This window comes from Pezoporus wallicus, unplaced genomic scaffold, assembly GCF_028554395.1.
Source record: "Pezoporus wallicus isolate ANWC-B61680 ecotype Strahan unplaced genomic scaffold, APGP_CSIRO_Pwel_v1 contig_6714, whole genome shotgun sequence".
Taxonomy (NCBI): Eukaryota; Metazoa; Chordata; class Aves; order Psittaciformes; family Psittacidae; genus Pezoporus; species Pezoporus wallicus.
In genome coordinates, this window is record NW_026637486.1 from 2,784,226 (window position 1) to 2,810,179 (window position 25,954).

Consider the following 25,954-nt stretch of genomic DNA (forward strand, 5'->3'; position numbering starts at 1 on the left):
ACTTCTGACTCCTCACTTCATCAGCCCCTCTCCAAAGGAAGGGTGTGCAGCACAGATTTCCCCAGGACTAGGGAATAAATAATGGTGTCTGCGTGTCATTCCACAGTTCCTACACTGTAACTGTAGGCTTTTCCTGCAGGAAAAGGCTGAAATAAGGTGGCTCCGAGCAGCTCTGTCTCACTGTGATTCTCTGCATCACATCAGTGCTACAAAGTGATGTGCAAAGAGCTGAAATTCAACCAGCAGGGAGTAGACAAATACAAGTCTGAGCAAGGGTTTTGCCACAAATGTCCATCTTATGGAGAACCCGAACATGCTCGTTACAACACCTACCCAGTCATTCCCTCTGAGCTAAATCCCCAAATTATACACTCAATTAGCTGGCAAGCTTGCTTTTATAGCTGCACATTCGAAGTATTGCTAGACAGAGGAGACTTTCAGCAATATTCAGCTATAACCTTTGTTCAGCTGGTTAAAACACCCTAAACCTGAGGCTGGGCTTCAGATTTGTAAGCAGGAACCCGTACATTGGAAAGAACAAGGGTCCAGTTATCACACACAGAAATGCATCACTCAAAACACTGTGTCTGAGATCACTTAGAAACTCTTTGCAAAGCTGATGGGGCTTGTGCTCAAGTGTCACAGAGCCAGGAGACTGAAGGGTGTCTGCAGACAGCAGAAAATCGAGCAAATTTGCCATGGGAACATGAGAATATTTGCAACTTTGGTGGATATGAGAGAGTGGAAAAAATCCGTGTGGAGCAGACGCATTCCACCTGGAATGGAATTCAGGCTTCCCACCTTTCACCTCCAACAGGAATTCCCATGACAAGAAATGCCAGTGACCAATTTGGTAGACAAAGTAGGGCGTCCTTCGGCTCAGTAAGCACTGCCTCTGGCTATGCAGGTCACTGCTCGCAGCAGACGAGTCCTTTAAAAGGTGAATCGTGCAGTCACTATTGAAAGTGTCTTTTCAAAGGGTACCCACGTATCTTGAGAGGATGCTGGGGGCAGCAAGGAGACCCCACTGCCCCAGCACAGGACAGCATGAGCCCTGCAAACCCATCGGTTCCCAGCAGGATCTCCCTGTTTACCCATAGGCAGGGATCTGGGACAAGACTCTTGCAGGAAGAGCGGTGGGGGAAGCTCTGCTTCAGAACAGACAAAGCAAAGCAAGCAGGGAGGTTTTCCTGCTCTTGTGCAGCCTGGCTGGGAACCAACCCGAGCACACAGACCCCTGGGTTGGTGACGCTGATTATCATTGAGCACTTATAAATAGAAACCGCGTGTCTCTCTGGGGCCGAGCGGAACCCAGACCAGTGCAGATCAAAGGCTTACCCAGCCAAGGAGCTCCCCTGCTGAAGGGCACCGCCAGCAGAGCAAGGGGGTGCCCCAGGCACCCCAAACACTCATACAACTGCGGTTTGTTTCTTGGTGCTGGGAGGGCTGTGTAGCCACAGCCTGTGAACCCCACAGAACAGAGTGTGGCTAAAGGCAGTTTAACCACCTCCGATGGGAAAGCAGCTCTCCTTTCCTGCAGGCTTATTTCAGTGGTCACTGCGTTAGGGGCCAGGTTTTCCAAACCATTTCTAACACGGCTCCAAAGCAGCCATGGAAGAAAGACCCTTGCACCCATGCTGCTGATCACCAAAGACACCAGGCTCCCACTGCGAATCAGAACACTTAGGGTTGGAAAGGACATTAAGATCATCAAGTTCCAACCCCCTGAACAGTTTCCAAGCTGAAATTCAATGTTAAAAACAAGTAACACCAAAATGAACCACCCAAAGGTACATCCAAAAGCTCCTAGAGAAGCTGCTTCCTCCGGGCATTTATCAGGAGCACAGATCTGGCTCCCCATCACCGCTCAGGATCCTACATTTGTGATCACCACGGGAAACATCACACCTCAGGCCAGCCCTAGAGCCCAGACCCAGCTTCCCAACTCCCCTGCGGGTGCTGGTAAAGCCACCAGCTACTGAATGCCAGAGATGCAACTGAATGAATGAATGCCAGGCTGTCCCATTCCGCAGGTGGGAGGGAGGAGGGATGATGTGATAGCTGGTGATGGCTTCCCTGTGGCACTGACCCTGGCTGCCGGAGATGTGGAAGGTGATACAGCTGCAGGGATCTCCTTCCAAATTCCTGACTCGCATTAACCTCTTCCTGCCAACCCCTGTAACCTTGCCAAGCCCATCCACAGGATCCTGGTGTTAGTGCGGCACAAGAGACAGACTTGGTTTACAACTATAACTTACATGGTGCGCTTTTCATTTATAAAGTGCCCAGCTTTTCCTGACAGGCTGAGAGCTGGGCTGGGGCAGCCTGGAGAAGAGAAGGCTCCTGAAGGGGAGACCTGAGAGCAGCTCCAGTGCCTGAAGGGGCTGCAGGAAAGCTGGAGAGGGGCTTGGGACAAGGGATGGAGGGACAGGCCAAGGGGAATGGCTTGAACCTGCCAGAACAGGGGAGACTGAGCTGAGCTCTTAGGCAGAAGCTCTTCCCTGTGAGGGTGCTGAGGCGCTGGCACAGGGTGCCCAGAGAAGCTGTGGCTGCCCCATCCCTGGAAGTGCTCAAGGCCAGGTTGGACACAGGGGCTTGGAGCAAGCTGCTCTAGTGGAAGGTGCCCCTGCCTGTGGCAGGGCTTGGAGCTGGATGGGCTTTAAGGTCCCTTCCAACCCAAACCAGGCTGGGATTCTATGATTAACTCCTCATCTGAGCAGGACACGTTGTCTCCTCTGACATACCCAGTGTGAGCTACACGGCAACACGTTTCCCCAGACAAGTTTTGGGGTTCTGTCTTTACTTGCAGAGCTACCCCAGCCCTGCAACACCCTCTCTTTCTACCGAACAAGTGGCCCTGAGAACCAAAACTCCACACCTAGGTTGAGGCTGATTGATAGCAACCGCTGATGCTATCTCTCAGTTATCATTCCAGGACGGGGCAAACAAACCATAATAAGAACTGACTGGAACTTAATAAAGGAAACAGAACTTGCTAAAGCATTTTCCCCCCCACATCTGCACTGACATTGTCACGAGCACAAGGGCTGAGTGTGCTAAACCTCTGCATAGGACCTCAGGGTTTAGTTGATGCAAGGGCAGCCTTGGTTCACTCCTAGCAGTGTCTGCTGCACCGCTCTGGACCATCAAGGCAAAGCCGGGATCTCCTGTAAGATGACCCTTCCTGCCTGGTGCAGAAGGAGCTGGTTTGGAACCTTCAGTGTAGTCCCACCAGGGCTGGAAAATCCACTTTTACACGCCCCACTATCACCATCCAGTCTGACAATAGAGTCTCCTTACAATTACCACTTCAAGGCATTTAAAAGGGGTGGAATGTGGGAGGGACAACTGCCCACCTCCAGTAGGTCTGAGCAGTACCTTGCTGTAACCCAGTGCAAAGCTGTGTAACCGCATGAAACCTCTAGAAAGCGTGAAAAATGAGGCACAAGCTCAGTGTGGGGAGAACATGAATAAAGGCTACAACAGCCCTGTATGTGCCAGCACTGGTGCTGCCCTAGAGTCATCCTAACCAAGGCAAGAGGGTGAAAACACAGGCGTTGAGGAGGAAAACACAAGATTCAAAGGCAGGAAAGCTTCAGAAGGTGCTTTAACCATTGACTGAGCAATGCCCAACGCCACACAACACCCACCAGAGCCTAGTAGCTAGAGGGCAAGAATCCCCTCGAAGGTTTCCAACTACACGAGTGGCTTTTTAGATACTCTTCAAACAAAGAGCCATTAACCCAAGGAAAGGCAGCACCTGTGTCAGCAGAGCTAATCCTCTCCCTTTACAGCACACAGTGTTTTGGAGGCTTACTTAGCATTCCAGGGAGCTTCTAGTGTGTAATTTAACACATTTCCTGTACCTGCACTCTGAACGCCATCAGTGGCAGCCCTGTTTTTTAAGCCTACCTCCTCTGCAATGTGAGTACAGAGCTCCGGGATGGTTACTGCAAAGTTCCTCTTTACAACTGCAGGAGAACTCGGTGCATTTTAGCTCTTTTGTTGGAGGGAATTGCAGCACATTGAGGGAGAGCATTGCAATTGATGGTATTTTCCTTTCAAGTGAAGGCAGTGCATTCCACTGCAGGGAAAGCTCACTTTCTGTGCCCTCAACAGGCTCTGCTTTCCTCTTTCAGTGGGATGTAAACAGGCAGATAATGGATTCCTGAGCCAGTGACCCAGAAAATGATAAAATCTGCCTCCTTCACCCTGCTAACTTAACCCCAAAGGCAGAGGCAGGGCCAGGATTTTAGTTCCTGTGCCATAAAGCCAGCACCGCAGCCCACGATCTGCCTGGTGCCCAAGAGAAAGCCTCTATATTCCCTCGTGGGCAAGTTCAGAGCCTGGGTTTTCCATGCCTGGCCTGAGGAACGCCTGCGTTGCCAGTGTTTAGGATGCTGTCATTCTATCTCATTACATCCAGTGTGCAGCCACTACTACGAGCCAGTTTACAAGCCACACAAAGTACTATGAATGAAAGACGCTGGGTTCTCTCCTCCCTCCCTAAGCCAACAAATAGGAACGTTCTTTGCACTACCCAGGCTCTTCCTCCCTCTCCAACAGGAACCACAGGACCATGCTTGTGGCTCAGACCAGAGTAAAATAAGAAACAGGCAGAGAAGGGCTGAACTTCACTGTGCTCTGGGGTTATTTATGGAGTTACACGGATGGAGAGGAGGAGGTTTGGGTTTGGTTAAAGATTCCTTCTTATTTGGAAACTGCAGTGCTCGAGTTCATTCATCCCCGGGACATGCCTTGCACTGAGCAACAGCAGAGCCTGGTTTATGCTGTCTGAGGCAGAGAGATGCTGGGCACAGTGAAAAACTGGGGCTCCTGCACAGGTCAGAGGCCTCACCTTTAGGGAACACACCACCATTCCCCAAAGAAACACCTGGTTTTCCACACAGATAGAGGATTTCATAGGAAGACACTAAAGGACATTCCTCTGTCTAAAAACAGTTAAAACATGAAGAAAGTTGGGAATGTTGAAGCACCTAAATGCTTTCTCATAGGTCTACAACATGAGCAAACAAATCTGTTTGGCAATTATGCAACCCCTCTCCATTTGGAGAAGTTAAGCATTTACAGGGGGTGCACAGCGAGTCAGCGAGGGCTCTCACACTGCAAACTGCACCCAAACAAAGCCGGAGCTTGTGATTCATTCCCGAAGTTCCAACTGTATTTTATGGCAGGATAAAATCAACAGCAAGACCGCTTCCTCACTCTCCCCCTTATTGTTCTAAACCACCTGGTCTGCGTTAGCCCTCCTCTGCAGTGCTCAGTGGGACATACACCTTTACGCTGTGTAACTGAGGACACCTTCAGAGAGATAAAAGCCACACACTATCTCTTCAAAGAACACAAAGCTTTCTCTACAGCACCACTTCAACACCTTGATGCAATGAGAACAAGCCCAGACGAAGGTGTTTACAGGGATCATCTCATAGCAACACCTACAACCCCCCCCCAGCCCAGGCTTACCTTGCAACTGCTTGAATCTTCCTTCTAACTGGTTATAGTTATAGGGCACCTGAGCTGCGTACCCCGGGGACAACGGCCCGGGCATGCTGCTCGACTTCTGTAATTCCATCTACAGGTAACCCAGGGGGAGCAGGAGCTGCAGCATAAAGGAACCACGAGTTTCTCTACCATACATCCAAGTAAATCCCAGCTTCCTCGGCTCCAGTCCCTAGGGAAAACGAGCCTTCAAGCAGATAAAAGCTCCGGTTCAAACTCCAGCAGCGTGTGTTGGCCACAACGGAGGCCAGCTCAAAGCACCATGAGGGGGTTACGGCGGGCTTCTGGCTCACCCCGGCTCCGCTGCAGGCAGCTCTGAAGCGCTGGAACGCGGTCCCGGTGGAAGGGGATGCGGTGCAAGCCAGCCCGAAGCGGCGTGGAGGCTCCCGGAGCCGCAGCGCGCACCTCAGCCCTTCCTGACCCGCTGTAATATAACCGGCAGCGCCGGGGCGCGGGCTGATGTCACCGATTAGCATAGAGCGCGCCGGAGGAAGCGAAGGCTGTACCAAGGGCGAAGGGGCGGCGGAGCGGGGCAGGAGATGGCTCATAGGGGCTGCAGTGAGCCCGTCCTCACTGAGCCCCTGCGCTGCGAGCAGCCGGAGCCTGGGGGTAAGGCGGCCGCGGGGTCCCCAGCCCCGCTCGCCCTGCGCGGCCGCAGCAGCCGGTGGTACCGTCCCCAGCAGAGCTGGTGGAATTACAAGCTTTTGTTGGGAGCCTCATGTAACGGAAAGGGCTCAGATTACTATCGCAGAAAAGGAGGGCGCTTCGCTTTATTTGCCCCGAGGAGCGTCCGCTTGACAGAGCAGCACCCGCACGCAGGAACAGGCGAGGAGGGGATGCAGCAAGATGCACGCCGGGAACAAGAGAAGGCTCTGGGGAAAGGGCCTTTAAGCAGCCAAGTGCTGTCACTGCGGGTTATGTCACCGGTGCATCCCGACATCTCCTGTGGACGGGGCTCCTTGCCCGTGTACCAGCACGCTGGGTACGGCTGCCCGACGAACGCTGTCTGGGCTGTGCGCTGTAACGGGAAGCAGGGTGCCCTGCCTCTGACTGGGGGATAATGTGTGCAGCAGCAGCAGCAGGGCTGGGTACCAGCAGTCACATCCTGGCATTAGGCAGAGGATGGCAGTTTTCCCTTGGGCTGTGAGCTCCAGCCTTCACTTACACATAAGGGAAGGAAAAGGTCAGCTCTACATTCATATTCCCAGTATGCAGCATTTGCATGTTCCTGTTAAAACTGCTGATAGCGTTCGCACAGAAGTTTTCTCTTTGTGTTTTTCCTTGCGTTTCCAAATTCCTTTCCAATGGAATCCATGTCCTCCTCCCACTCCATCCCCTCATTAAACATCTCAAAATGTGCCTTTGTTTTGATATTGTTGGTTCACAAGTTTTTAGTCTTATACTAATGCCTATGAGGACAGCTGCAGTGGGAGCAGCTCAGTCCACTCCCACCAACTCACTGCAGCCCCAGTTCCTGTGGGGCACAAGGTGGACATTCCAACTAGCCCTTCCCAACATGCTGGGGAGCAAATGTGCCAGTCCAACACTGCTGATTTAGGGAGAAGTGATGGGAGTCAATGCCTCTCAGCTGAAGCTGGGGTTTCTAAAAGCACGTGAACTGCTAAAAACGTCTGGCACGTTCCTCCAATGGCCATAAATACACTTAAAATATTTATGGCTTTTACCTATGCTATTTTACTTGAAACAACACCACAGCTTGAGCCCAGAGGGGATTATCCCTATGAACTGCGCTCTGGGGAGACCCCCCCTGCAACCCTGATCCAGTTCTGGGGCAACAGCACAAGAGGGATGTGGAGCCAGGCTGTTGAAGCAAGGCCAGAGGAGGCCACGGAGATGCTGCGAGGGCTGGAGCAGCTCTGCTCTGGAGCCAGGCTGAGAGAGCTGGGCTGGGGCAGCCTGGAGAAGAGAAGGCTCCTGAAGGGGAGACCTGAGAGCAGCTCCAGTGCCTGAAGGGGCTGCAGGAAACCTGGAGAGGGGCTTGGGACAAGGGATGGAGGGACAGGCCAAGGGGAATGGCTTGAACCTGCCAGAGGGGAGACAGCTGAGCTCTTAGGCAGAAGCTCTTCCCTGTGAGGGTGCTGAGGCGCTGGCACAGGGTGCCCAGAGAAGCTGTGGCTGCCCCATCCCTGGCAGTGTTCAAGGCCAGGTTGGACACAGGGGCTTGGAGTAAGCTGCTCTAGTGGAAGGTGTCCCTGCCCGTGGGAGCAGGGGTTGGAGCTGGAGGAGCTTTAAGGTCCCTTCCAACCCAAACCGTTCTATGATTCCATAATTCTACGAGTGATTTCCTGCAGACCCAAACCACCGCAGTGCTGGGATCAAGGTGCTACAGCCTGTGCCCCAAAAGCCTGTTTCCAGGTGGAAAGGGGGTTGGAGGAAGCACCTGCCCTTGTCCCAGCCGCAGGCAGGATGTGAGCTCCCCTGAGCTCCGCACACATCACAGCCCGATTTCCTTCACGGATTTGCTTTCCAGCAGCTTTTCCTGGTGAAGCCTGTGCTGTGTTTTACCTCCAGGAACCCTTCCCCTGGCCAGCAGGGAGGAGGCCAGGCCCTACCTGCAGCGGTATCGGCTCGCTGCCGTTCCACCCTGAGCAAACAGGGCTCGCTACGCCAGCTAAAGTCCAAGTGACTGACACAGGAACTGGAGCGCTTCCAGCACCATGGAGGCCCTCGACCAGGAGCTTCTCCCCAGCTGACAGCTTTCCCAGCACCGCTGGCAGGAGACGCAGGACCGCACGCGGCCGTTAGTAACAATGTAAATTATTAAAGGGGGAAATGTTACAAAAGCAAAACATGAAAACGCTACAAATATTCATTTGGCTTCGACCCATAGAAAACACAGGACTGTCTTTCCCCGCCCTGCCGTAAAACTCATTGAATCAGAATCATAGAACAGTTCGGGTTGGAAAGGACCTTAAGATCATCCAGTTCCAACCTCCCTGCCATGGGCAGGGACACCTCACACTAAACCATCTCACCCAAGGCTCTGTCCAACCTCTCCTTGAACACCGCCAGGGATGGAGCATTCACAACCTCCCTGGGCAACCCATTCCAGTGCCTCAGCACCCTCACAGGAAAGAATTTCCTCCTTAGATCCAATCTAAACTTCCCCTGTTTAAGTTTGAACCCGTTACCCCTTGTCCTATCACTACAGTCCCTAATGAAGAGTCCCTCCACAGCATCCCTATAGCCCCCTTCAGATACTGGAAGCTGCTCTGAGGTCTCCACGCAGCTTCTCTTCTCCAGGCTGAACAGCCCCAACTTTCTCAGCCTATCTTCATACAGGAGGTGCTCCAGTCCTGATCATCCTCATGGCCTCCTCTGGCCCTCAACACCATATAATATGAATTTACACTTCAGATTAAGATTCCAAAGAGATACCAAACAGAAGTTGAGGGTTGAGGTTTTTTGTCCATGTCCTCCCTTTATCCCCCCAATAGCACTAAATACTACCTTAAAAAGAGAAGGAATTGCAGCAAGTATGGAGCCGAAGGCTACACAGTGAATAGGGGGAAAGCTTCAAGAGTCTGGGTTTGGACCGAGCTTATTTTAGTGCAAGATTTGAAGAACAGAGACCCTAACAAACACATGGTAGGGAACTCAGCAGCACTCCCTGAGCCATCCTGACCTCATTTTCACTGCTGTCCAGGCTGGCACTGGGGCTGAACAAGAGGTCTCCAGTAGCAGATGTGACAGACGTGGCTGAGCTGCTGTCTGCTTGGTGTGATGGGTGGTCCTGCTGGCTCACCTCCCGCAGCATCACTGCTGCTCTGTGGGGCCTCGGGCATGTGCACTGATGGTTCCACTGCATGGGGAGCTGGTAATTCAGGAGAAAGAGCACAGCAGAGTGGGGATCTGTCTTTGTGAATGGCTACACCTTAGGGAGTGAGGATTCCTAAGACCAGGAGCCTGCCAGCAGCCACAGCAATCGCAATACCTTTGTTTGCTGTTGCCTTTAAATTAGCAAACCCAAGACCTGTTTATTGCCACCATGCATCAAAGCTCTGGGTTCACCATAAGGCTCTTGCAGGCACAAAGCCCTTTTCTATACCTGGTTTCTACTCATTTTCCTCTGGTTCTCTTTAATTGACTAAGTCCTTGACAATATTAATTAGTATGTTATGGAGAGGAACTAATGCTTTAAAGCCAGAGATAAATCACAGCATCCCAGCCTGGTTTGGGTGTGAAGGGACCTTAAAGCTCCTCCAGCTCCAGCCCCTGCCACAGGCAGGGACCCCTTCCACTAGAGCAGCTTGCTCCAAGCTCCTGTGTCCAACCTGGCCTTGAACACTGCCAGGGATGGGGCAGCCACAGTTTCTCTGGGCACCCTGTGCCAGCGCCTCAGCACCCTCACAATGAGATAACTTTTAAGCTCTGGTCCAAGTGTAATTTCTCAAATCAACCCAGCTTGAAACTGTCCATGATGTAATTCATCACTGATCTCAGCACTGGAGGAAAGTAAGGGCTTGCAGGGACGGTGCCTGCAGCCCTGCCCTGGGCAGCCTGTTCCAATGCCTGAGCACCCTCTGGGGAAGGAATTGTTCCTCAGCTCCATCTAAACCTGCCCTGGTGCAGCTTGAGGCCGTTTCCTCTTGTCCTAAAACAGTCTCCCATGGCTTGTGTGGTGCTGATGGCATTATTTGTGTACTTGATAAGAGTAAATAAACCCACAAATGATTATCCACTTATCCATAATGCAATGTGTGACTTGGTTGATGCGATCAGAGCTCTGCAAAGCCTCAAGGAGAACAAGAGGTTGACTCCGGTAATGTTATGCATGTACAAGCAGCATCTGGAGGCAGGTGCTCAGTCCAGAGTGGAAAGGGATCTTGGCTGGGATCTGTCTTTCTGTGGCTGCTGAAGTGAATGGGTTCCTACCACAAAGGAAAAAAATGGTGTTTCTAAGGAAGAAACTAGCACCATTCCCATCCAAATTCCTGATTATCGGTTTCTAAGGTGGAACTAAGCTATCGCTTTCCTCATCCAAAAGATCTCACTTAAGAAAATCTCCAGCACATCCTTCGAAGGAGTATGAACAAAAATCCCTCTAAGAAACTCCTGACCAAGGATCCAGTTCAAAGCTCTTCTGCAGAAAGTAGCTGGTCAGTGGGCAGTGCTAATGCCATTGCTCCTACATTATCCTTCACCACTGAAGTCAACCAATATTGGCTTTATTGAGTCAACAATGAAGATAGTTCATCCTGGGAGATCCAATGTCCAACACAGGCCCACCCACCCCACATTCAACTTCATGCACACGTGAAAAGCCAAGAGAACAACACAGAGGATGCTCCCTGGGTCCCATGAAACGAATGCACTGTGGTGCTGTGAAGGAGAGATGCGATTTTACAGCTCCACAACAGACGATTATCTTCCTAATGGGAAGCAGAATGCACGCCAGAGCTTACAAGAATTACCAATCTGGTTAATGATCAGCCTTGTCTTTCCTCTTTACTCTTCCTCGCTCTTGTAAATTCTCCACTTGGTGACTAAGTAGGAAAACATTACAAGCTAAAGAGGACGATTTATTAATCTAAACCGGCACAGAAATCACAGAACAGTTGCTTTTCTCCTCCAAGAGAGGGAAGTTCTTACACACGCCCTCAGAGCCACAGCAAAGAGCTGGAACTCATCCCTGCATTTGCCTTTTGTGGCTTTGCTGACACCCCTGTGCACACAGTAAGCCCAAATCTCCCCCATAGAGTAAGGAAAGAGGGGTTTTGCCATGGATCGTTCTAGAATGCAGTGGGAAATAGCTATTTTTATCATCTGTGACAATTTGCATAACATTAATCCTGACGAGTAAGCTGTTTTCCCCCCAGTTGCTATCTAAGATGCTGGAAGGCAGAGAGGAGCAGCCCACACACGGAGCAGGAATTAACATGCCAACTTGATTACCTCTGCTGCAGGTATTTGTGGGAACAGAACCATTCATCTTGTAAGCCACCATTTCCTGCAACGCTTTGCAATGGAAGGTGAACTAAATACAAGCAGAAAACCAGAGCTTCTCCTAAGGAACATTTCCCTTTCTCAAAGTATTTCTACTTCTCTGTTACAAGGGGATTTTTGGTCTGTGGGATGTATGAAGACATCTGGTCTGCCAAGCCCCTTCCAGATGTATTCTCTGTGACTGATACAGGCTTGGGAGAGCCAATGCAATCCAATGGCAAGGGAAAGGGTCACATTAAAAAGCAAGAGACAAGGATATCTATAACAGAAGGGTCTGTTCACACGTCCAGTAGCTCCACAGCGAGTCCCAGGCTCAAACCAGCTTTGGGCTCCCTATAAACCTATAAACTGCCATGAGTGAGCCCAAAGCAGCACAAAACCTCTGGGAATCTCATCCCACATCAGGCCAGTATATCCATTTATTACTGAAACTGGGTCAGTTCCACCCAGTTTCGGGTTTCAGTTTACCCAAGTCCCACATTAACAGGAAAGTTGACCTGCCTTTTGGAACAGCACGCCCTCGATACCTGCAACCGTGACCATGGGCCAGGAGAGCCACACCAGCACTGGTGTTTGGAGGAAAACATGGTGTGTGTTGGTTTGCATTCCAGCCCAAATGGGTTCTTCTGACCCGCACCACTTCCCATCCTCCCTAAACTCACCAAAACTGCAACAACCGCATTCATTCCATTGGTTTGTGGTCTCCAAATACACCTGCTTTGCTGCCTGGCTTGGATGAGCAGCCTTTAAAAGTCTGTTAAAGTCAAGCGTGGCGCACAGGTACATCCTTAACATACTTGTTTGCTGTGGAGTTCTGGCACAAAACCACTTCTTGATTTTAATCCAGAAAATTGCTCTTTTTAATGGGTTTTAATGTGCGTTTTTAGGAGCTGGAATTGTTTTCATTGCCTCTCCCTCCTCTCCTCCTCTATCTGAGCTGCATCTATGTTTATATGTAGGAAAGAAAGAGATTCCCACCCTCCTTTTGCTTTTCTTCCTCTTGCAGTGTCTCCTTTTCTCCCTGGTCTGACCGTGCACACAGAGGATGCACCATTGCTACACCATGATCCCTTGGGCATGAAAAGTCAGCCTCCTGCTGCTGCTGGAAACCCTGGGCACAAACAACAAGCAGAACACACTGATCTTAGGCCAGAGGATTCATTTCTACTCTTTCCTTTGCTTAAAGCACATAAAATACACTAATGTTCACAGATACATCCCAACTGTGACCAGCCACATTCACATGGGGTCAGCATACGGGAGAGGAATAAAGAAGTAACCCCTCTAGATTGCCAGTTCCATAACTGGAGGAGCTTGAGCTCCTAAAGTAGAACCCTCTGGAGCTAAGTGGGCTCCCTGCAGCATTTTAGATCCTCTTAGAGTCATAGAATCAACTAGGTTGGAAAAGACCTTTAAGATCATCAAGTCCAACCATTAATTCTTACACCTAAGTAATGAAGCTGCAGAAAGCCGAGGTAGGACAGGCTTGAGCTGATCCTGTAGTTCAGGCAACATGAAAGAGAAGGAAAATGTTAGGAGAGAAACTGTTGAAAGTTGGGGTTCTTTAAACCATATCAGAGACAGAAACATGAGCTGAAAGTCTCTTGTAAAGCCAACATCAGAGACATCTCAAAACCTTCTTTCACTGAATCTCACCCACAGAATTTCTCCATCTGGGAATTGCCTATCTCTGCAAAACTGGTTACTTGTCAATGGACAAATACCCAAGTACTGCCCTGAACTTGTCAAGTTATTACTCCAGAGCAAACCATATATACATATATATACATATACACACACGCACGTACATATCCTGTAGGGAGACAGGCTGAGAACATTGGGGCTGTTTAGCCGGGAGAGGAGAAGCTGTGTGGAGACCTCAGGGCAACTTCCAGTATCTGAAGGGGGCTACATGGATGCTGGAGAGGGACTCTTCATCAGGGACTGTAGCAACAGGACAAGGGGTGATGGGTTCACACTGAAACAGGGGCAGTTCAGGTTGGAGATAAGGCAGAAGCTCTTCCCTGTGAGGGTGCTGAGGCGCTGGCACAGGGTGCCCAGAGAAGCTGTGGCTGCCCCATCCCTGGCAGTGTTCAAGGGCAGGTTGGACACAGGGGCTTGGAGCAAGCTGCTCTAGTGGAAGGGGTCCCTGCCCATGGCAGGGGTTGGAACTGGATGGACTTTAAGGTCCCTTCAACCCAAACCAGGCTGGGGTTCTGTGATTCTATATGTATAGAACAAATATATAGTGTATAGAATAAATACTGTATTGTGCTCTTACCTGTACAAACACTGTCCCCGTTTGACACCCATCCGCATTAGAGGCTTCATAACATTTAAAGGAAGCAACAGTTCCAAAAAACCACCATACAACAAACAAAGCGGTTGGCAAAAAGCCCATGGTGTTTGCACTGCTCAAGAGAAGAGTTAAAAGCTGCGAGGAAGAACGCTAGAAACCATGAGAATGGAACTTGGAAATGGATTTTCCTCATCTTCTCCACTTGCCCGGCCCTCATCCCTGCTCCTCTTGCCTCCTCCCCATCAAAGCAATTTGTCTCAAGGCAACGTGGGTTTGTATCTCTCCAGGATATTACCTCGAGATAAGGATCAGGACTCTGATGGGAGAGGATGATTTCATCACTAATCTTGCCCCATTAGAAGAGCTCCAAGGTTAAACAGAAATGAGCAAACAGGTTTTAATGGTGAATTGAATTTCGCTGCGCAGTATGCTCTGCTAGACATTATTTATACTTCAGGAGTGCTTTCATGCAGTATCCAAGCAACAAATAGGAGGAAAAATGCAAGGCACACTGCAGATTTGGCTGAATAAATAGCATAAATACAGGAACATGGCTGGTGAGATGCTGAAGAGAGGAGACGAGAACATTCTCTTCCGCACACGCAGTTCTTGGGGAAGGATTGCTTTCAAATGGCAGGCTCATGATCCAGTTTTGAATGGATCCACAGCCAAGCTCATCCCTGATAAAAGCCATAATTAAACCAACATAAAAATGCCATTATTGGCATGAAGTGTCCATAAACAAGAAATCCTTTGCATTAAGATGACTCAGCAAAGTATCTAAAACCCTAATCGCACCATTGCAATGAAGGGTTCCATGGTTCCTCTGTGTTAAAGATCCCCAAAACACTGATTTAAAGAACATTCCAGCCTTTTCTGTCTCCAGGTTCCCCATAATGGGTGAGATTCCCAGCTCGTGTAAGTCATCACAGCCTCAGAGCAGCCAAAGGAGGATGACAGCTTACACCACTGACAGCCTGGCTGGTGGGTCTTCTAAATCACAGAACCCCAGCCTGGTTTGGGTTGAAGGGACCTTAAAGCTCCTCCAGCTCCAACCCCTGCCACGGGCAGGGACCCCCTTCCACTAGAGCAGCTTGCTCCAAGCCCCTGTGTCCAACCTGGCCTTGAACACTGCCAGGGATGGGGCAGCCACAGCTTCTCTGGGCACCCTGTGCCAGCGCCTCAGCACCCTCACAGGGAAGAGCTTCTGCCTAAGAGCTCAGCTCAGTCTCCCCTCTGCCAGGTTCAAGCCATTCCCCTTGGCCTGTCCCTACAGGCCCTTTTCCAAAGCCCCTCTCCAGGTTTCCTGCAGCCCCTTTAGGCCCTGGAGCTGCTCTCAGGTCTCCCTGAAGCCTTCTCTGCCTGATAAAGCAGATTTACCTGCTTCCAGGAGCATCCTCATCCATATTTCAGTGGCAACGTCCTAAAAGCAGACACATATGCACACACGCAGTCAGCACACAGACATTAGTTTCCTTTTTCTCCCTCAAGGTACAGATGGCTTTTAGATTTCATCACTTCTTAACCCCAGGACTCAATTCTCTTGCACTTTGCTCAATCCCTGTATTGCTGCCCCAGCACAGAGCCAGCCCTTAGTGCATAAGCACTGGTCTATGTCTGGCAGAAACCATGAGGAAGCAGGCACCACTCCTGTGTCCCAGTCCAGGAGCTTAGTGCACAGGAGTCCTAGATGTAGAGGTCTATCAATGCAGGCTCCTCTGCTGGGCTCTCCTGTGTTCATGTCCAGAGAGATACTGCTTGGCCTTGAAAGATTTAACCGGAGACATAAGGTGACTGCAGCTATCAGATGTCCCAGAACGGGGCTGCCAGCAACTGCTCCAGTCCTGCTCCCTCCCAAAGAACCAAAATGCCCATTTTCCAGCTCCTCTTGTCCTGCCAGATCACAGTTATTGACCAGGACGCAATCACTTCCATGCATCACTTCCTAAGTGACCATAAATACTACTCATGAAGCAGACAAGCATGGTGTGATTCCACAAAACTCCCGACTTTTCAGCAGTACTTTCATTCAGAAGCCTGGCTCTGTACTGGGAAAGCTCCTCTGGATCATGGATCTGGTGTCTAATCCAACTACAGTGACTCTCACCTACACCTCCACGTGGTTTGCACATTACTTGTTTGATTCTAAAGAGAGAGCAAACCCCCACAGCTATGGATAACTGATACCAAAGATGATGTTACTATAGCAAGGAGACACAAAGGACCTCTGTAGCAGACTACGTTTCTGATAGGACATCACTGAAAACATGTTGTTCACGTTTATTTGAGAGCCATTTTATGTTCTGTAGACACACAGAGACAGTTTTTGGGGGCTCCATCTATCGATCATCTTTAAAAATGAAAATACAAAGAACAGGATACTATTTATTGCCTGGATTTTGCTGTTTGCTATAGGGATAGTTCTCTACCAGCAGCTTTAAAAGCTAAAACACATCAGCAGTGACAGGCGGGATAAGGTTTTCCTTGTTTTCTGGTATAAGCACAGTGTCCATCAGTGGTCCCAGCCAGCACTGCAGGTACCGTGTGAATACAGAGCCATGATCCCTCCCTCATTGCCTGCCTGACACAAAACAAACACAGCCATGAGCCTGGTTGTGACACCAGCCTCCTATAGATCCTGGTAAGGTACCGCTGAGAAGCTGTTGCAGAAGTTAAGATCCATAAGGAAACACTGGGTGAGTTCGACACTTGGAAAAGCTGCTGTTGAAATGATTCCATCAGTTTTTACCTGAGCAAAGGAAGGCTGTCCAAAAACCAAGCCCTTTCACACCACCTGAGGAAGTCTGAATCAGGCCTCTGCCTGCTGGACAAACCCAGGGGCCATAATGCACACGGCCACACTGGAGCTGGGATGAGGCATCTGCAGTTTCACTGCTGTAAGGCTTTCATTTCTGTGTACTGTCGGGTGAATCCTTCACATGGCCTTCAGCCCGGATTTACCAGCACCAAACTGCTGCTGAGCAACCCTTCCTTAACCACTCACTGCCACTCAAACCAGAGCACTGCTTGGCAAGTCCCAGATGGCTCAGGTACCCAACAGTTGGGAGATGCACTGCAAGAGATTATCCTCAGTGTGCTCCTCCAGAGCCAAAGCTTTACTCTCTTACCCTCTACCCCAGAGTGGTTTGGGTTGGAAGGGACCTTAGAGCTCATCCAGTTCCAACCCCTGCCACGGGCAGGGACACCTTCCACTAGAGCAGCTTGCTCCAAGCTCCATCCAAAGTGGCCTTCAGGCACTGGAGCTGCTCTCAGGTCTCCCCTTCAGGAGCCTTCTCTTCTCCAGGCTGCCCCAGCCCAGCTCTCTCAGCCTGGCTCCAGAGCAGAGCTGCTCCAGCCCTCGCAGCATCTCCATGGCCTCCTCTGGACTCACTCCAACAGCTCCACGTCCTTGTTTTGTCCTTTTTTACTGGATTTGACACCTGAAACTTCATTCTGACCCTGCAGATTTTTTTCTATCTTTAGCATATACTCAGAGTGAAGCAGTAAAACTTTGTTATGAGAAATACCTTGCAGCAGGGACAGGCAGGTGAATGATACCTGAAGAGTAAGTACTATAAGCAGGATCTTTGTTTTTGCCTTTTTAGAGGGGTTGTTTTGCTGCCTCCTTTCCTGTATCCCCTGCAAGGTTCATCAGCACTGTGATGTGCCCCAGTAGTGAGTGTCCTGACCTCTGCACAGTCACTTAGGTGGAGCTGGAAAAGGAATGCACAGCTTCATCTGCCCTGAGCAGATAAGCCTCTGCTATTTCAGAAACCTTGAAACTATCTTTAATTCATAGGCCAGAGAGTTGAGGCACCTTCTGGTCACTGGGGTGAGCCCAGGGGGCAAAAGGGCAAAACACAACTGAGCAGAAAGAGGAGTAACTTTAGCTGGGCATTCTTAATAGTGAATTAGCCAAGGGTAGAAATGGAAAGTTTTGGAGGTGACAGATCTCCTGCTACCTGAAAATAGCACCCCAGTGTCACAGCATCCCAGTGCCACAGCACGTCAGTGGCACAGCACCCCAGTGCCACAGCATCCCAGTGCCACAGCACCCCAGTGTTAGAACACCCCCGTGCCACAGCATCCCAGTGTCACAGCATCTCAGCACCACAGCATCCCAGCGCCACAGCATCCCAGTGTCACAGCATCCCAGCACCACAGCATCCCGGCACCACAGCATCTCAGCACCACAGCATCCCAGTGCCACAACACCCCCGTGCCACAGCATCCCAGGGCCACAGTGTCAGAACACCCCCGTGCCACAGCACCCCAGTGTCACAGCACCCCAGTGCCACAGCCCCGGACCGCATGTGAAACTCAACTGTTTCTTAAGGCTCTGGTAGGAGCTCGATGCACCAAGGCGCTGCCCACAGATCTTGTTAGCTAATGGACCTTGGGAGATGAAATCCAACACTTGAGGATTTGTGAATGAAGGATTTTGCACAAACATGAGATCGCTTTGGCTTCCACAGCGCAGGTAGAATTACCTGGTCTTCCAGCAAGCCCCTTCCAAAGAACCACAGAGAGCAAGGACGGGTGAAAGATGATTTCCTACAGTGGGATAGCTTACTTCACCAAGCAGGGATCAGTTACCTTCTTCTCATATCAGTTGCAGAGCGAGTTCAACATGAATGGTATCCAATCTGGTTGCATATCCCTTCAAATCTGGATTCTGATTGAAATCCCAGATGATTTATTTGGTTTAAACTGGAACAAGCCTTCACACTCTGGTTTTCATGGTGCACGGAGCACTTCAATAAGACCAGTTATCAGCTGCAGTGTTGACAGTGGTTTTCTGCTATTAAATCATGCCTGCTCTAACTGAGCTTTCCTCCAATTCACTGTCCTGATCACAGGGTATTCTGACCACCACCTCCTGCTTTGCTGTTTAAATATTTCACCATCCTGATGGAACACGGAGCCATCATGACTCTTTCTGGAACAGAGCATCAGTCTTACTTCTCACTCACCCTCCACCTTTAAGGAGGTAAGCTTCATTTAAATTAAGCAAACTAGAAGATGGAAGCTTCACAGAAGAGGCACTTCACACCTGGTTGAAGAATGTGGACAGAAGATGCCTGCATCAGCAGGAAGATTCAGAGTGAGTACACAGCCATCAGTCTGTATTGATGTTCTGCCTGTGGCTGTTCTACTTTTGAACCCATCAGTCTGCACCTTACAGATGGGGAATAAAAAGCCAGTGCCTACTCTGTTCATTTTGAAACCTTTCACACTAGGAGGAGATAATAATGTACGTGCATCCAAAATGATCCACAATGATGGCTGCAAGGATGCTCAGGCACTGGAGCACCTCCCGTATGAAGACAGGCTGAGGAAGTTGGGGCTGTTCAGCCTGGAGAAGAGAAGCTGCATGGAGACCTCAGAGCAGCTTCCAGTGTCTGAAGGGGGCCTACAGGGATGCTGGGGAGGGACTCTTCATTAGGGACTGCAGTGACAGGACAAGGGGTAACGGGTTCAAACTTAAACAGGGGAAGTTTAGATTGGATATAAGGAGGAAATTCTTTCCTGTGAGGGTGGTGAGGCACTGGAATGGGTTGCCCAGGGAGGTTGTGAATGCTCCATCCCTGGCAGTGTTCAAGGAGAGGTTGGACAGAGCCTTGGGTGCCATGGTTTAGTGTGAGGTGTCCCTGGCCATGGCAGGGTGGTTGGAACTGGGTGATCTTAAGGTCCTTTCCAACCCTAACTATTCTATGATTCTAAGATGCTGATAGTCTTTCAATTTATTTTGTAGCATCAATGAAAGGCAGACGTACTGAGAGAGCTGGACATCCACAGGCAGTCTTTAAAGGCATCTACTCTAGGACCTCTGGAAAGAAAACTGATGTCATCAGAGAACAGCTACACTTGGGAGATGGGGGAAGATTCTCAGGCCTCTTAGATGGGCACATCTGGAGGTGTCAGACTGGAGTCTGACTCAGATGTTACTCACTAACCCTGGGCCCTGCAGGCAGTGCACAACTGTTTCTGCTTCAGAGCAGTGATATTCACCCAGAAAGAGTGATGGTGCAAGAGACAGTCAAATTCACAGGGGTTAGAGCCCAGAAGAGCCTCCTGGTATCAGCCAGCGTGGCTTTGTGTGCACCACCAGCCGCAGGCTTTCACACAGGGATTACTGTGTCTGATCCTGTGACAAGCAGCTGAATTAGAGGGCACCTTTCCAGAAAGAGCCTGCCTGGATGTGCAGAGTCCAATGACAGAGATCACGGCTACCCCAGCTCCAGGCTGCAGCTGCAGAAAGCCTGCAAGTGCCTTTCTGGGGAGATGCAAGAGAAGATTACCCATCAGCCAGCAAACCTTTAACCATTGATTTGCAACCCAAACCTCTCGTCATTCCTCTCTCCTGCATCACTATTAGGCTCTCAAGCAGTGCTAAGCTGAGCTTTGGCAGCATTCGCAGCACTCACAGCAGAGAATTACAGGCATGAAATGCATCAAATTAAAATAACTACAAGTAATGCTTGTTAAGAAGAAAAATAAATACAGCAGACTCTGGGAAAACGTTTGAATTGAATCTTCAGCAAAATTATTTGCTTTGACATTGCTGTTTGGTTTAGGCTAGCTAAATAATTCAAGTACTTTCCTTACATTACTTCTCCTTGAAGTAAGAGTTTCATGTTTATTATTCATTACTCAGGTGGGGAGCTCCACTCACCATAAAAGTAAGTGGAAAAACCAACAGCATTGAAGGCTCTGGGTCTGGCACCCAAATGTGGTTAATGAGCTTTGTATAAAAGCACCTCCCACCCAAGGAACAGACTATAACCTGCACTCTCTAACGTGGCAGGAGTCAAATACAGCTCCTTCCTCAAACAAATCAAACTATAAAGAACCCCAAGCCAAGGTTCTTCCCATGTACCACCCATCTACCAGCACAGGTATCACTCAGGCTGCTGCCAACCCCACTGAGCACAGCCCCGTGCCAGCACTGTGGCTTTTAATGCACCCTGTGGTGAGAACTGCTGCAATGAGGTCTTTAACTGAACACACATCCCTCCTGTGAGTGGTTCCATGAAGTCGATACCGGCCTCAGCAGCAGTTACATGATCTGCTGTGTGCCCACCTGCGTGAACTACTTTATTTCCCTGGTGCTCAGCTCCAAACCTGATCCTGCCCTGAGCCCGACGGGTAAAGGTGCTCTGCATCTGATGCACTCCCACGTCCAGCATCCCGAGGGGAAAGGGCACGAGGTGCTGCGGGGCCGGTCTCATTGAATCACAAATGAAACAGATGATACCTTTGCATTTGCCTCCGCACGATCAATAAACCTGCTTCAACACCTTGCAAAGGGTTGGGTTTAAAACCTCCCCTGCAACTCGGATTGCACCAGCAGAAATGGGTCATATTTTGCCCTGTTTTTCCAGGCGGCTGAGGTATTTTGGTCAGAGGTCAGGAATGTGGGCATGCTACCGCAGGAGCCAGGAAATCATTGACAGGACGCATAGAAACTGCTTTGCAGGGCAATGCCTGCGAGCTGAGAGGCCACAACATAATCTCTGTGCTGCATAAACACATTTGGTTAATGTACAGCCTTTAATACACAATAATCAAATGGCTTAAACAGAAAAGGACCCAATCAAATTCTATTTCTCTGCTGATGAGTGTAATTCAGCAGAGAGCAAGTACTTCAGAAGCTCTGCTTCAGAAATACTTGTGGTTTCAGCACTAGGTGACAGCTATCCCCACCTACCACATTCCTCCATTCCAGGACAAGGGAGATGTTTTGAACACCTCCAAACGAAGGTATTTGGAAGCAGAGTTTTGTTGTTTCAATCGAAACAATCTGAGTACGCAGCCAACATGGTTAATAACTGGTGAGAGTGATGGGGGGAGAAAGAGTCAGTGCAACCTTCCAAGTAAAAAGACAGGATGTGGATGAAATCTCTGCTCTCCTGTGCTTACAGCAAAGTTTCATAGCGAATCTGAGCACCTGAGGGTTTGTAAAACATCAGATCCGAGCACGTCCTGCAAAGCAACACGAGACCATCAGGACCCGCTGATGTCAGGAAAACGTCAACCCAACAAGGTGCAGACGGAGAGCATCCCACCCTGTCACACCCACAGCATCAGAACCTCGTGTGAGCAGTGCCTACCAGCTAGGGCCTTGATGCGGGACCGTTCAAACAGCCGAGCTGAACTGTTCTCATTGTCCCAGTCGTCCACGTCCCAGCGGTTGTTGACATCGCTGTACTGCTGTTGGATTTCAATGTTGTCGTAATCTGTCGCTACTGTTGTCGTCATCTTGAGTCTCCTTAACCTGTTCTCACCATCAGAGTCTTCTTAAACACCTCTGCAAAGCAAAACCACAGACGAATAACTTAGACACTGTTCGTCATAGAAACATAGAATCCTGGAATGGTTTGGGTTGAAGGGACCTTAAAGCTCCTCCAGCTCCAACCCCAACACCTCCCACTAGAGCAGCTTGCTCCAAGCCCCTGTGTCCAACCTGGCCTTGAGCACTGCCAGGGATGGGGCAGCCACAGCTTCTCTGGGCACCCTGTGCCAGCGCCTCAGCACCCTCACAGGGAAGAGCTTCTGCCTAAGAGCTCAGCTCAGTCTCCTGTGTTTCAGTTTGAACCCACCACCCCTTGTCCTATTGCTACAGCCCCTGATGAAGAGTCCCTCCCCAGCATCCTTGTAGCCCCTTCAGGATGAAAAGATGCACCAAGACACCTTCAGAACTGTTATCTCCAAAAGCAGCCTGTTGTCTTTATAGAGCTGAGAATGTTGGGTAAAGCACATGGAGCCGTGCATACCTCGGCTAAGAAAAACCTGGAGTGCAAAACCAACCTCAACACCTTCACAAAGTGGTGCCAGTTCTGATGAGAACCATGCAAAGGCTTAGGAGGCCACATAAGCATTGACAAGCTTAAGTCTCTTAATGGAGATCTGAAGACACATCTTCCTTCACATGAAGATGCTAACTGTGACCCGTCTGGGGCATTTATATATGAACCAATCCAGCTAAAAACAACCCATTGATGCCTTGCTTTGAACTCTCCCTAGCAACAAAGTGGTAGCCCACCAACGCAACCCTACCCGAGGTTCTCCTCTTACAGCACTCGGATGCTGTTCGCATATTCATCCCGGTTTCCAATCGGAATTTGCATGTACTTATCAGGACTAAATATAAAAGAGCCCAACACCTCCTCTAAGGGGAGAGGAGGGAGGTTATAAACGGCTGCTTAAGGACAGGAGGGAACAGCTTCGGTTCGGGAGCAGGGATCTGAAGTTCCCCCATTACTCCTTGACCCAACAAAGTCAGAGCTGGAGAGACCCAAGGGCTGACCCAGAAGAGCAAACTGACAGTTCTCCTTCATAGAAATAGAGTATTATAAGGAAATGCAGTGACTATTTGGGAAAGGGAGCTAGGTTTTAGTGGATTCAGTCGTGTTACAGGGAGACTTAGGAACGCATCTGAGAAAAATCCCTATTTTTATGAATCCATCTGTTTCCTTCCTTCTGCTCTCACTGCTGGGCGCTCTCAGCCTATGGAACGGTGGTGGAGTAGATTCCCTGCATGCCAGCCCTCCTGGAAGCAGCAACTGCTTCACCCTAAAGCAGCTTCCTCCATGCAACAGCTCCTGGTCAGCCCCAGATTTCTCCAATGCCCACACCTGGGTTCAAGCTGCAAAGCCAGGTCCCGGTTTTCCCGGTCCCCCGATGCCCCGGGGCCCCAGCGCAGACCCCACAAGGGGTTAACAGCAGATGAAGGGGCTGCTCCCTCCTCCTCCGGCGGTACCTGCCAGGCACCTGCGAGGGGCCAAGCCCGGCCATCGGGTGCCACCTGCTGACGGCAGGGAGCAGGACGCGGGGCTGCATCTCGCGGCATCCTCCCTGCCCCAGCGCAGACATCCCTGCGAAGGGAAGGATGGGTTTAACAGGTCCTGTCAGCCCCGTCCCGAAATGCGGATTTCCTGAGGCTGAAAAGTGCAGCTCCCAGGGGGGAAACAACGGATTTCTTGTGGAGCTGTTGGAGCAGGCCAGAGGAGGCCACGGAGATGCTGCGAGGGCTGGAGCAGCTCTGCTCTGGAGCCAGGCTGAGAGAGCTGGGCTGGGGCAGCCTGGAGAAGAGAAGGCTCCTGAAGGGGAGACCTGAGAGCAGCTCCAGTGCCTGAAGGGGCTGCAGGAAACCTGGAGAGGGGCTTGGGACAAGGGATGCAGGGACAGGCCAAGGGGAATGGCTTGAACCTGCCCGAGGGGAGACTGAGATGAGCTCTTAGGCAGAAGCTCTTCCCTGTGAGGGTGCTGAGGCGCTGGCACAGGGTGCCCAGAGAAGCTGTGGCTGCCCCATCCCTGTCAGTGTTCAAGGGCAGGTTGGACACAGGGGCTTGGAGCAAGCTGCTCTAGTGGAAGGGGTCCCTGCCCATGGCAGGGATTGGAACTGGGTGAGCTTTAAGGTCCCTTCAACCCAACCCAGGCTGGGTTCTGTGAATGTGTTTCCCTGTTCACATTAATTTTCCAGACATTCCAAGGATAAAATGACCAGGATGAATTTTTCCTGTTCCCCACCACAGATGAGGAGGTTTCTCATCTATTCCTTGCAAACAAATCCCTTCCTTTCACAGAGACATGCAGGGAAATGAGCCGCATTGGAGGCTCTTACATAAGGAGCTGTTAGCAAAGCCTGCCTGCGAGTGATCCAGCCTTCTCCAAAGGTGGGAAGGAACTGCTCTGGTTATGGTGAGCTGCCAATAGGCTGAAAGAACACGGGGAGCACTTGCTCTTTAGGATGATGCTCCTGCACTGCACAAGCCCAGGCTGACGCTCCCCAGCAGGGAGGTCTGCAGATGGACGCGTGGATTCTGTCGCTATCAACAAACAAAAGGATGGAGCAAGGATGGCAGAAAGGATTAAATCCCACTCGAGCCATTTCTGCACAGCATTCACCAGCTGATCCTCATCTAGCATCAAGCCTAAACAAAAACCTCCCACTGATTCCTCTACGCAGGCAGAAATCAGGGTTAATTCCAGTTAAATCCACAGAATCAGACTGTTCTACAGCATCAGCTTCAACCTTTTCAGCTCTCAGTAGTGCCCAGGGAAGAGAAAACATGCCACTGGAAAAACAGCAGCTCAAACTGCAAACACAGTGACACTAAAACCTGGATGCAACGATGTGCTCATTAGTATAGGTGCTATAAGCCATCAGATTCATTTCTGTGTCACCTGTGGTTAGATGTACATGTAACCACATCCAGAATAAATCCAGCTTCAGCTTGTGCTTTAGCACTTCTCTTCCTGAACATCCCACAAGCAAAATCTATCCCAGATAAAGCTAAATTGAGCATGAAATGGGGCTGTTGCCCCCCACCTGCCGGGCTGGAAGCCTTGCCTCCTTGTTCTGGTTCTGCAGCGATGCTCAAAATAAAAGCGGAGCCTCCTCCTCCTCCACTGGCATGGAGCTCCCTGTGCTGCGGCTCAGAGGCACAGGGACAGCAGACACGCGCTGCAGGGATAAAAATAAGTCCCCTGCAGCACAGCACTAAGTGGTGAGGTGAGGATAACACCATCGAACCCCAATGGGATGTGCTGCCTTCTTCCAAAGGAAGACACAGCTACGTAATGGGCAAGCATCGCCTGAAGCCCAGGTCCTGCTACAGCCCCTGGTGCCTCTGAGAACAGGGAGGGAAGATGGAACCCCAGACTGGTTTGGGTTGGAAGGGACCTGAAAGCTCCTCCAGCTCCAACCCCTGCCACGGGCAGGGACACCTTCCACTAGAGCAGCTTGCTCCAAGCCCCTGTGTCCAACCTGCCCTTGAACACTGCCAGGGATGGGGCAGCCACAGCTTCTCTGGGCACCCTGTGCCAGCGCCTCAGCACCCTCACAGGGAAGAGCTTCTGCCTAAGAGCTCAGCTCAGTCTCCCCTTGGGCAGGTTCAAGCCATTCCCCTTGGCCTGTCCCTACAGGCCCTTGTCCCAAGCCCCTCTCCAGCTTTCCTGCAGCCCCTTTAGGCCCTGGAGCTGCTCTAAGCTCTCCCCTTCAGGAGCACTCCCTGCTGCTCAATAGCACGGTTTCACGGGGTCAGATCCACTGCTGGATGAGTTCAACCAGCACTGGGTGAGGACAGCTCTGTCTGTCTGTGCAGTCAGCACATAGTAGGAGGCAGTTGTACCATGCACCATTCCCTTACTGCAGCAATCCCC

General features: G+C 50.5%; 1 protein-coding gene across 2 annotated transcripts in view; it reads right to left on the bottom strand.

The window, feature by feature from the left end:
* The window catches only part of SPTBN1 (spectrin beta, non-erythrocytic 1), a 94,193-nt gene extending 72,112 nt beyond the window's left edge, over window positions 1–22,081 (bottom strand). Inside the window, exon 1 of one of the 2 annotated variants that reach the window (XM_057405853.1) lies at window positions 21,901–22,081. In XM_057405853.1, coding sequence (XP_057261836.1) covers window positions 21,901–22,048 — 148 coding nt within the window. In that variant the 5' untranslated portion in view covers window positions 22,049–22,081. Of the gene's footprint in view, window positions 1–5,484; window positions 5,684–21,900 lie in introns of those variants that run through there. The other variant, XM_057405854.1, reaches the window with a different exon arrangement.
* Between the last annotated feature and the right edge of the window lie 3,873 nt (window positions 22,082–25,954).